This window comes from Sciurus vulgaris (genome assembly GCF_902686455.1).
Source record: "Sciurus vulgaris genome assembly, chromosome: 3".
Taxonomy (NCBI): domain Eukaryota; kingdom Metazoa; phylum Chordata; class Mammalia; order Rodentia; family Sciuridae; genus Sciurus; species Sciurus vulgaris.
In genome coordinates, this window is record NC_136463.1 from 158,719,480 (window position 1) to 158,731,936 (window position 12,457).

Sequence of the window (12,457 nt, forward strand, 5' to 3'; positions counted from 1 at the left end):
TCCCCAGCCTGCTATTTATCCAGCTTTAAAGAATGCTTAAATTTTTTCTTTAGCAGTAGAAAAACATGGGACTTAGGACTGGGGATGCAGCTCAGTAGAAGAGTCCTCAGTACTATACACAACAACAAAAATCATGGAATTTAACAGAAGGTCTCCGTTTCACCCACTTTACAAACATAAATGATCTATGAAAATAAACCAAGGGGTGTGGGGAGGGAAGAATAGAAATTTATTGGATTAGACAAAGGGGAATGAAGGGAAGGGAGGGGGAATGGGAATAGGAAAGACAGTAGAATAAATTGGACATAACTTTCCTATGTTTGTATATGAATAAGCGATCAGTGGACTCCACATCATGATAACCACAAACATGGAATCCTAATTAGTATGCTATACTCCATGCATGTATAATATGTCAAAATACATTCTACTGTCATGTACATCTAAAAAGAACAAAACCAAAAAATTCAAATTTTAAGGATTTTCTTTGTATTTTTCACAAAGATTATCAATGCTTTTACATGAAAGAAAAAAATGCATATCATGTTTACACACAATACATACAGCTGAAACTGCTACAGTCTTTTATAACTACAGTATCATTTTCAAATAAGCATGGTATAACTAAATATTACATCATTTGATTTCTTTTTGAAGGTGATACACCTCTGAGGCATCACTCTAATGTTACTGTCCATTCACTACTTGTTGAAAATTTGGGTTCCTAGTAGATGTTTTAGCATATGGATGGTTCCTCCACTGCTTGGGCACCCTCTGTGACAGCTTTGACACACTTAGCCATTGTCTGTGAGGCTCTGCTAATTGAATCTGAAAGATTAGGAAAATGAGCATTTTGTTAATACAACTTTTTCAGCACAGGAACAAAAAAAAATAAGACTATAAGGCTCTATGTAATTATATGTAACCAACAAATTCTGAAGATAAGCAGGATAAATGTTTTAAATAACTACCCCACAAATAATTAAATAACCATGTAAAAGCTAGAAGACACATCAATGTGCAGCCACTAAAAATTTATAGATAAGTCTTGCCTATTTAAACTCAAACTGAATGTAGTGGCTTGTGCCTGTGATCCTAGCTTTTCAGCAGGCTGATGTGGGAAGAATGTGAGTTTAAGGATAGTCTGGGAAACCTAGTGTGTCCTGCCTAAAAAAAAAAAAAAGAAAAAAAAAAAAAAAGTCTTGTATTACTTGTATTAACTACCTAAAAACTTAGATGTTATATCAACTGTTGTCAGATCTACAGAAAACAAATTTCAGTTGGTGAGCATTCCTTAAATACATTCCTAACAATTTACATCAGAAGCATTGATTTTTCTTTTTTTTTAAAGCAGTACTAAGGATTAAACCCAGTGACACTTTACTACTAGCTCTTTTCATTTTTTAGTTTGAGACAGGGTCTGGCTAAGTAGCCCAGGTTGGTCCAGAACTTGCCATCCTCCTGCATCAGCCTCCAAGCCTCCTGAGTCTTACAGGCCTAAACCACCACTCCAGGCTCTTTTTTTTTTTTTTTTTTTAAGAAGCACTGTTAAACATATTTCACATTTAAATGTTTTGATTCTTCATCTAAAATTCTCAGAAAAATATTTTTTTAAAGTTGAAACATTTTAAAATATATATATTATATATATCTATCTTTATTTTATTCATTTATTTATATGTGATGCTGAGAATCGAATCCAGTGCCTCACATGGTAGGCAAGTGCTCTATCTCTGAGCCACAACTAGCCTCGGAAAAATCTTTAAAGCTGTTTATCACTTTGAAATATTCTCCCTAAATTGCTACACAGTGATTTTTCTTATAATGGCAAAACTTTACACTTAAAATCTACTATCTATTAACTTTTGGAATTTTCAAACTTTTGCTTACATTTCAGAAACAACAAATATTATAATACAGTAAGAAAACATAATTGTATTAGTTTCAGTATTTGCATATAATACCAATAACAAATAATTATAATGTTAAATGAGATTCTGTTATTCCTTCTCGCCTTTCATATTTGGCAAAATAATATTGATAGTTACTTGCCTGTCATGTAAAAGTCTTTTATAGTTAACTGAGGTGGAACAAGTGGGTCAGCAAGAAGTTGCTGGTTCACCAGCTGTAAAAAAAGAAGAAATCAACAATAGTATTGAAAACTAGCACAATCATACCTGTAGTTACTCCCCTATGAAAACGGTATGTGGGTAAACTTTTACCTTGGAGAGCTCATTTGCTTGCTGAAAGTAATTGGCTCCTTCCACATCATCATATCGAACAAGATTAGGAGAGACTTCTTCCAATCTGTTCCTCACTTGATCCAGAGTATCATATGGAAGAGTAATACCTGCAATCTGCAACAGATCAGATCCCCATAAAAGACATAAAGTTGCAAGAATCAATAAATGGGATGGACTCAAACTAAAAAGCTTTTTCTCAGGAAAGGACACAATTAAGAATGTGAAGAGAGAACCTACAGAGTGGGAGAAAATCTTTTCCACACACACTTCAGATAGAGCACTTATCTCCAAAGTTTATAAAGAACTTACAAAACTTTACACCAAAAATACTAAGAAACCAATCAATAAATGGGCCAAGGAACTGGACAGACACTTTACAGAAGACATCATACAGGCGATTAATAAATATATGAAAAAGTGTTCAAAATCTCTAGTAATTAGAGAAATGCAAATTAAAACAACTCTAAGATTTCATCTTACTCCAATTAGAATGGCTATTATCAAGAACACAAACAATAATAGATGTTGGCGTGGATGTGGGGAAAAAGGCACACTTTTACATTGCTGGTGGAGTTGCAAATTGGTGCAGCCACTCTGAAAAGCAGTGTGGAGAATCCTCAGAAAACTTGGAATGGACCTACCTTTTGACCTAGTTATCCCACTTCTTGGTTTATACCCAAAGGGCTTAAAATCAGAAACTACAGTAATCAGCCACATCAATGTTTATAGTAGCTCAGTTCACAACAGCTAGATTATGGAACCAACCTAGATGCCCTTCAACAGAATAATGGATAAAGAAACTGTGGTATATATACACAATGGAGTATTATTCAGCCATAAAGAATAATATTATGGCATTTGCAAATAAATGGATGGAACTGGAGAATATCATGCTAAGTGAAATAAGCCAATCCCAAAAAACCAAAGGCTGAAAGTTTTCCGTGATAAGTGGAGAATGATATATAATGGGGGTCGTGGGGGTGGGGAGGGAGAGAAGAATGGGGGAACTTTAGATTATGTACAAGGAAATGAGAGGGAGGGGGGTATAAAAATGGTGGAATGAGACAGACATCATTACCCTATTGTACATGTATGATTACTCAAATGGTATGAATCTACATTGTGTACAATCATAGAAACGAAATGATGTACCCCATTTGTGTACAATGAATCAAAATGCACTCTGTAAAAAATTTAAAGATTAAAAAAAAAGACATAAAGCTTTACTAATTAAAAATTTCAGGGTTGGGACAGATGTGGTGGTACATACCTGTAAACCCAGATATTTGGGAAGCTGAGGAGGCAGGAGGATTTCAAATTCAAGGCCAACCTGGGCAATTTAGCTAGATCCTCTCTCAAAATAAAATAAAATGGGCAGGAAATATAGTTCAGTGGTAGTGTTCATGTACAAGACCCTGGGTTCAAGCTCTAGTAAGGTAAAACAAAAGGGTTGGGCAGGTAGCTCAGTGGTAGGATGAATACTTAATATGTGCAATGTTCTGAGTTCAATCTTCAGTGTATTCCCATGCACATGCACAAGAAAATAGAATCATCATAAATGATTAGAGAAATGCTATGCTCAAGCTGCATGTTTGTTATTAATCATATACAAAATTTACAGACAACAGTATGTATAATATAAAGCTGCTCACCCGCCTCCCAACTTCTTTTTGCTCCCCCTGCCCTTTCCGCTGCAGTCATTTCCCCGCCTCCCAACTACTTGTCAGTCTGTGAACATCCTAGCTAGCTATTGGTTCATCAGTCAGCTTGCAAGTATCCTTCTCCGTTATTGGTCCTGTTAACCCACGGAATTTGACTGCTTCAGGATAGCTCCCTGACATTTTCTCTCTCTCTTCTCATTTTCATGCCTCTCTCTCTCCTCCTCGCTTTCATGCTGTCTCCTCCATTTCACTCCTGTGTGCGCACCCTTTCTCTTTTCCTCTTATTTTCTCTCTTACCCTGCAGGGAGACCCTCTGTCTGTGTGCTTAATAAACTCCCTTGTGTGAATTCCCATATCTGGTGTGGTTTTCTGGGTTCTTACAATATGTTATTTTAAAATAATGATTTTTTTTTAATAGTAAAAGGAGATAAAGAAGTATTTTTAGGTGAAATACGAAATAATAAAAATACCGAATTCAAATCCCCATTTTCTGACCATATTTTTCCTGCAGAGTATTGAAATCCTCTTTGAATTTGAGACTGATATTATCACTGACTTTGGAAATCATTCTACAACTTGGGAGGTTGAGGCAGAAGGATCACAATTTTGAGGCCAGCCTCACCAAATTAGCAAGGCCCTAAGAAACTTAATGAGACACTGTCTCAAATAAAAAACTGGGGGCTGGGGGTGTAGGTCAGTGGTAGAGCTCATGCCTAGCACATGTGAGGCACTGGGTTTAATTCTCAGCACCACATAAATGAATGAATGAATGAATAAATAAATAAATAAAGTTATTAAAACAAAACAAAACAAAAAACATGGGCTGGGGAGGTAACTCAGTGGTAAAGTGCCCATGGGCTCAATCCCTAGTACCAAGAAAATAACAAAACAACACAAAAACCACAAATAAAACAAAAAGAAAATCATTCTAACAAACCAACATGTATAATATTCTTAAGTAGACCAAGAAATATCTCAAAAATTGTACCTCAGAAAGTGCTCTTATAATTTTCCAGTCTTCTCGTGCCAAGCCAGGAGGTGTCACAGCTACTTTCGTTTGCTGAGCTCTGCCCTCAGTATTTACATAAGTAGCAGACTTTTCTGTGTAAGCAGCTCCTGGGAGAATAACATCAGCTATGGGAGCTCCAACATCACCATGATGTCCTGTGATAAGAAGGAACATAGCAAACTGCAATTTAGTAAAAACCAGATTCACTTCTATATGTGAAGACAATATAAATCCTTTTTAATTCCCATTTTTAGTTTGTGTGTGTGTGGTGCTGGGGATTGAACCCAGGGCCTTGTGCATGCAAGGCAAGTACTCTACTGAGCTATATCCCCAGTCCTAGTTTTTTTTTTAATATATTTTTTTGATTATTGATGGACCTTTGTTTAATTCATTTATTTATATGCAGTGCTGAGAATTGAACCTAGTACCTCATACATGTGAGGCAAGCGCTCTACCACTGAGCTACAACCTCAGCCCCCCATTTCTAGGTTCTAATTTTACTTTTTTGCAGTGCTGGAGATTGAATCCAGGGTCTCACATGTACTAGGCAAGACATCTGCGTTGAATTATACATACAGTCATTAATTTCCATTTTTATGATTGCAAGTGTTTTTTGTTTTTTATTTTTCTCTTGTGGTACTGGGGATCGAACCCAGGAGTGTTCTACCATTGAGCTACACCCCCAGCCTTTTTATTTTGATACAGGGTCTCACTAAATTGGCAGATTTTGAATTTGTGATCCTTCTGCCTCAGCCTCCCTAGTAGCTGGGATTACAGGCATGTGCCATTGCACCAGACTAAAATTACACGTGTTTCTAATATGAAAACAATATAGTACTTCAGAAATAAAAATTAAAGTCCAAAATTGAGTGTGGTGGCACATGCCTGTAACCTAGCTACTCAGGAGGGTTAAGGTAGAAGAATCATAAGCTCGAGGCTAGCCTGGGCAAGAGAGTACAATCATGTCTCAAAATAAAAAGGGCTTGAGGGCTGGGGATATAGCTCAGTTGATAGAGTGCTTGCCTAGCACGCACAAGGCCCTGGGTTCAATCCCCAGCACCACCAAAAAAAAAGGGGGGATGGGGATGGAAGGCTGCAAATATGCCTCAGTGGTGGTGTGCCTTGGTTTCAATCACCAGTGGCACACAAAAAAATTAAAGTCCAATTTACCTTCAATTCAACTCCTTTCCCAAAGAAAATTACTGTTAAAGCATTTGGCATGTATCTTCCTAGACTATTTTATGTAAATACAAAAATATGCATATTATGCACATATATAACAGACAATTGGTATATTCATGCTTACAAAGTGGAAATGCTCAGATGTACCAGTTAGTGAAGTTCAGTAAACTGGAATGAAATTGTAGAAGAATGCAAAGTATAGAACAGGAATATAACAGTAATAATGCTGAAAAAGGCATAAATAGAAAATGAAGAAAAGTGTTCCAAAAGGCTATCAACTATTAACAGTTCCATAAAACTGACAGAAATAAAAATATATTTAAAAAAGAAACAGGAAACTGGCATGGTAGTATTTATCTATCAGCCCAGGAGGTGAATATCTGAGAGCAGCCTCAGCAACTTGGCCAGATCCTGTACAAAATAACAAATTAAAGGGGCTGAGGAAGTTGGGTGTGGTGGTGCACACCTGTAATCCCAGCGACTCAGAAGGCTGAGGCAGGAAAGATTGTGAGTTCAAAGCCAGCCTCAGCAATTTAGCGAGGCCCTAAGCAACTTAGTAAGACCTTATCTCTAAAAAATATATTAAAAAGGGATGGGGATGTGGCTCAGTGGTTAAACACCCCTGGGTAGGTAACTCAGTGGCAGAGCACCACTGGGTTCAATTCACATTAACACCCACACAAAAGAAACAAGGGCTTCAGAAAGACTCAGTCAAGTAAAAGAAAGTTTTAAATTATCTAAAGTTTGACCTTATTGGTACACACAATTTTATTTTTTTTTGGTACCAATGATTGAATCTAAGGGCATGTAACCTTTCTGGCCCTTTTTTAAATCGAGACAGGGTCTCACCAAGTTGCTAAGGCTAGTTTTGAACTTGTCATTCTCCTGCCTCAGCCTTCTGAGTCTCTGGGATCACAGCTGTGCGCCACCACACTGGCTGTGTACATGTTTACATACACACAGGAAAAGGATGCAGTATGTGTGTATGCATATAAAATCATCATCAATGCCTACCTCTGGAAAAGACTAGAAATAAGATTTTAGTTTGTGCATTTTGGTTCAACTATATCAAATAAAAGTATGAAATATTGTAATTTTTTTTTTTTTGCACTAAAAAGCCTACTATAAATTTGCACTATTTGTGATAAAATAAAATAAAAACTTGGGTTGGAGATATCGCTCAGTACCTAGCATGCATAAAGCCCTGGGTTCAGTCTCCAGTACTGCAGTTGGGGGGTGGGGGAAGGGACAAAAAAAACCAGTCCATTAACACAGAACTCAAGTGATTGTTTAACATCTTATACAGTTTCTATAAAAGTTCTTTCCCTGAATGAGATAGACATTATTACCCTATATACATGTATATTTACACTACTGGTGTGACTTGCACCATGTACAGCCAGAGGAATGAGAACTTATACTCCATTTGTGTACAATGTGTCAAAATGCAGTCTACTGTCATGTCATGTTTAGCCAACTACAACAACAAAAAAGATTACTGCCCCCCCGCCCCCCCCCCCCCGAAAAAAAAGTGCTTTCCTTTTGAAATGAACTACTCTTTGAAAAGCTGACTTTTTTTTTGGTACCGGGGATTGAACTCAGGGGTACTTGACCACTGAGCCACATCCCCAGCCCTATTTTGTCTTTTATTTAGAGACAGGGTCTCACTGAGTTGCTTAGCACCTCCCCATTGTTGAGGCTGGCTGTGATGAAAAGTTGATTTTTAATGTTTATTTTAACATATCACTGGATGAGAATGTCATAATTTTGCCATCCCTGTCACTGGACATTTAGGTTGCTCTAATTCTTAGTTAAGTACCATTAAGTAGTAATTCTTGGCAGAAATATCAACTGTGTAATTAGTAATATATGATTTGTTTTTAAAAAATTGGGGGCTGATGCAGAAATGGAAAATGGAAAATGTTCTATTAACTACATTCCTAAATAGTTTTTAATATACATAATGTATAATTCTGTTTCTAGGATCACAGGTATTACTTACCCTGATAAATAATGAAACAATCCTTTGGCAAATCCTGTCGTGTGATACAACCTCCATCAGCTCCCAGGAGAAACAACACTTTGGGAGGGTTCTTTCGAATTGCTTCTACCCCAGGTTTATACCCTAGGTCCAAAGCAGCTACTTGGCTTGCAACCCTTGAAGACAATTATAGAATTTTAGCAAACTTAAAAGAGTTTTCAGTATAAAAAATTATGTCATTTTAGAATGACACTTAGCTTATATTACATTTAATGCTGTCAAAAATCCTTTCCTATCCACTTACTTAAATATAAGATGCTTAGGACACTGCCTCTTCATGAAATATTTTTGTGTGTGAGCTGGGGATTGAATCCAGGGACACTTTTTCCCTGAACCACATCCCCAGTCTTTTTATTTTGAGACAGGGTCTTGCTAAGTTGCTTAGGGCCTCGCTAAGTTGTTGAGGCTGGCCTCAAACTTGCAATCCTCCTGACTCAGACTCCAGAGTCATTGGGATTGCAGGTGTGTGCCATTGCACCTGGCATGAATATTTAATGGACTAATTTTGGAAATTTTTATGCCAACCACAATTGCCTTAAGTTTGACTCCTATTCCGTACAGTAAGACAAAAAACACATTAGGCCAAATGTATTCATTATAGAAATATGAGATGATTTTGAAAACTAAACAGGAGACATATTAAAACAAAGTCACTAGTATGCAAGCATATCTCCTTGTGGAATTACTTTTTCTATGAATATATAGTACATACAATACCCTTTTTTTTATGGTATCAGGGATTGAATCCAGGGGCACTTAACCACACCCCCAATTCTTTTTATCTTTAGACAGGATGTTGCTAAGTTGCTTAGGGACTCACTAAATTGCTGAGTCTGGCTTTGAACTCACAATCCTTCCTCAGCCTCCTGAGCTGCTGGGATTATGTGTGCACCTGTGTCTGGCTTCTATATACTCTTAAAAGCAGAAAAGGATTTTTTTTAAAGAAGATGCATAGAATAACTTAATAATAACTAGAATAACTTTATTTTTGGTACTGGGGATTGAATCCAAGGGCACTTTACCACTGAGCTATAATCCCAGCCCTTTTTATTTTGAGACAGGGTCTTACAAAATTGCTGAAGCTGTCCTCAAACCTGTGATCCTCCTGCCTCAGCCTCCCAAGTCACTGGAATTACAGGCTTGTGCCACTGGGCCTTGCTAGAATAACTATTTTGAACAGTAAGGTTGTTTTGGTCTAGTTGTTACTGAAAATTTTCTAGAAAAAAGATATTCGAAGAACCTATAAATTGGTATAATCTTTTAAAAATAAGTTAGAAGCATGTGTCAACAGCCTGGGTTTATCTTGTTTGCCCTAATTAATTTGGTTTTTAGAAATCTACCTGAAGAGCCAGGTAAATTATTGTACACCTGTAATCCCAGGTACTTGGAAGGCTGAGGCAGGGGTTCACAAGTTGAAAGGTGTTCCTTAGCAACTTTGCAAAAGTCTGTCTCGAAATAAAAAGAAACAGGGGTTGCCAGGAGCAGTGGCACAACACCTGTAAGCCAGCTACTCAGGAGGCTGAAGCCTGCAGGAGCATAGTAAGTTTGTGGCTAGCCTGGGAAATTTAGGGAAACCCTATCTCAAAACTAAAAATAAAAAAGGTTGGAGATGTAGCTCAGTGAGTGATAAAGCACCCTTAGGATCAATCCCCAATACTGTAAAAATAATAAATAAAAGAATGAATAAATAGGGGCTGGGGTTGTGACTCAGTGGTAGAGCGCTTGTCTGGCATGTGTGAGGCACAGGGTTTGAGTCTCAGCACCACATATAAATAGATGAATAGGGGCTGGGGAGATAGCTCAGCTGGTAGAGTGCTTGCCTGGCAAGCACAAGGCCCTGAGTTCGATCCCCAGTGCCGCCAAAAAAATAAATAAATAAATAAATAAAATAAATAAATAGATGAATAGAATAAAGGTCCATCGACATCTTTAAAAAAAAGTACTTAAAAAAAAAAAAAAGAATGAATGAATAAATAAATAAATGGGCTAGGGGTGTAGCCTAATGGTAGAGCATCCCATGGTTCAATCCCCAGTACCATGATTAAAAACAAACAAACAAACAAAAAACTACCCTAATGAAATCATTTAAAGTTCAGAATATCTGTGTTACCTCTGAATTATTATGTATTTAACTTTATTTTATCACTGGTGCTGGGGATTGAACCCAGGGGTCTCACAAATACTAGGTAAATGATCATCACTAAACATACATATGCCCTTAGGCCCTTACTGCATTACTTAAAAGTAGTTAAAATTCAGTATTTTTAATAGTATCTGTTAAAAAGGAAACAGCTAAAAATTTTATAGTGATACATGATATTAAGTAACTATTAAAATTTTTATTTATGGACTGGGGACATAGCTTAGTTGGTAGAGTGCTTGCCTTGCATGCACAAGGCCCTGGGTTCAACACCCCAGCACCACAAAAAACAAAACAAAACAAAAAAAACCCTACACACACACACACACACACACTTATAAAGAATTTCTAATCATAGGAGGAAATTCTTATTTGGTAATAAAAAACAATTAAAATCAGGACACAATTGTACTCATAGTATGATTCCAACTATAAAACTTACACAGAAAAAACAAAAAAAGACCAAAAGAAAAGGCACTGAAATAACAAAGGTAATTTTCTACATATTGTGGAATAAGGATCACTTCCATTTTTGCACAATTTCTTCTCTTTCCAACTCTTCTAAAATAAACCTGCATTATGGACACTGTCGGAAAAAAACTTTTCGGCAATTCTCATGTTATGCGTTTTTATCAAAGTCGGAGGATTTGTTGTAGTTTTTGAACCAAGGTGTAGCAAATATGAAATAAATTTTAAAATATTCTCTTGTTTTCCCACATGTTCTTTTCTTTTTTCTTTTTTTCCTTTTTGCAGTACTGGGTATTGAACCCAGGGCCTGGAACATGCTCAAAAAGCACTGAACTCCACCCCCAGCCCCTTTTTGTTACCTTTTAAAAATTTGAGACAGGGTCTCACTAAGTTACAGAGAATAGCCTTGAACTTATCAATCTTCTGCTTCAGCCTCCCAATAGCTGGGATTACTGGTATGGCACCATGCCTAGCCATATATTAGTTATTATCTTGGATTCTCCTTACTCAGATAATAATGGTTGATATTTTACTTCTGTAATGGGGATAAGGTTGTCAATGTTGTTTATATATCTGAATGTGACAGTATATCAGGAACACATTTTCATAAAATTACTTGGATTTTATAGTATGTAAAATAATTACTCAACAAACCTATGGAGAATATTCATAACTTTCCAATCTCCAGTAACACCACTAGTCACCCGAATCTTTTGTGCAATGGTAGAGACAGTTGCAAGAATTGCTGCCCCATCGTTTCTTTGGAGTGCAGAACTGCCTAAAACCACCATTGGTTTTTTAGCATCCTTTAAGACCTATTAAAAAAAAAAAAAAAAAAAAAAACTTAGATTTTAAACTTACTAACCACATATGCACTGCAAATATGTTGTCCAAACTTTAATTCTAACATGAAGAATGTCTCTGATTTGCTAGTCAACATACAGACATAAGTAACAACCATACTTAGTTGGCGCACATCTGCAATCCTAGCAGCTCCAGAGGCAGGAGGATTGCAAGTTCAAAATCAGACTCAGCAACTCAGTGAGAAACTCGGTGAGACCCTTTCTCTAAATAAAATATAAAAAGGGCTGTAGATGTTGCTCAATGGTTAAATATCCCTGGGTTCAATCCCCAGTACCAAACCAAACCAAACCAAACCAAACAAAAACATATTTAGTTTAATCAAAAGCCAATGCTGTGAAACAGCTGAATGAATATCAGATAAAACAGATTTTATACAAGTAAGCACCAGAAATGAAAATCCAAGCTAAATTTCGTTTGGTCAGAATGAAGATGGACAGGTCCCAGGAAAAACTGAGAAATATCTCTATATAGGTTCAGATAGTACTAAAGAACAGAAGAAACCATACTAAGTACCATATCTACTGTGTCCAGACAGAGGAGGAGGAGGTAGGGAAAGCAATGATCACTAGATCACAATGCATAATACCTAAAATTTCAAGGGTTTTGCTTTATACCACAGTAACTCTGAATGCCAAAAATTAAGAATATAGAATATCCCAAAAGACAGGACAAATAAAATGTAAAGAATATGTAGTTCACTCTCATCCCCTTTTTTTTTTTTTTTTTTTTTGAGATACTAGGAACTGAACCTAGGATTGCTTTACCACTGAGCTACATTCCCAGGCCTTTTATTTTATTTTTTTTTACCTTGACCCAGGGTCTTGCTAAATTGCCCAGAGTGGCCTTAAA

At 36.7% G+C, this 12,457-nt stretch overlaps 1 protein-coding gene across 4 annotated transcripts in view; it reads right to left on the reverse strand.

Moving 5' to 3' along the window:
- Positions 1–208: 208 nt before the first annotated feature.
- Positions 209–12,457, reverse strand: part of NDUFS1 (NADH:ubiquinone oxidoreductase core subunit S1) — a 32,016-nt gene continuing 19,767 nt past the window's right edge. For all 4 annotated transcript variants that reach the window (XM_079130592.1, XM_079130593.1, XM_079130591.1 and 1 more), the window contains 6 exons: positions 11,399–11,559; positions 8,098–8,252; positions 4,893–5,068; positions 2,223–2,357; positions 2,053–2,125; positions 209–828 (listed from right to left, as the gene is read on the reverse strand). In XM_079130592.1, the coding sequence (XP_078986718.1) occupies positions 737–828; positions 2,053–2,125; positions 2,223–2,357; positions 4,893–5,068; positions 8,098–8,252; positions 11,399–11,559 (792 nt within the window). In that variant the 3' untranslated portion in view covers positions 209–736. The remainder of the gene's footprint in view (positions 829–2,052; positions 2,126–2,222; positions 2,358–4,892; positions 5,069–8,097; positions 8,253–11,398; positions 11,560–12,457) is intronic.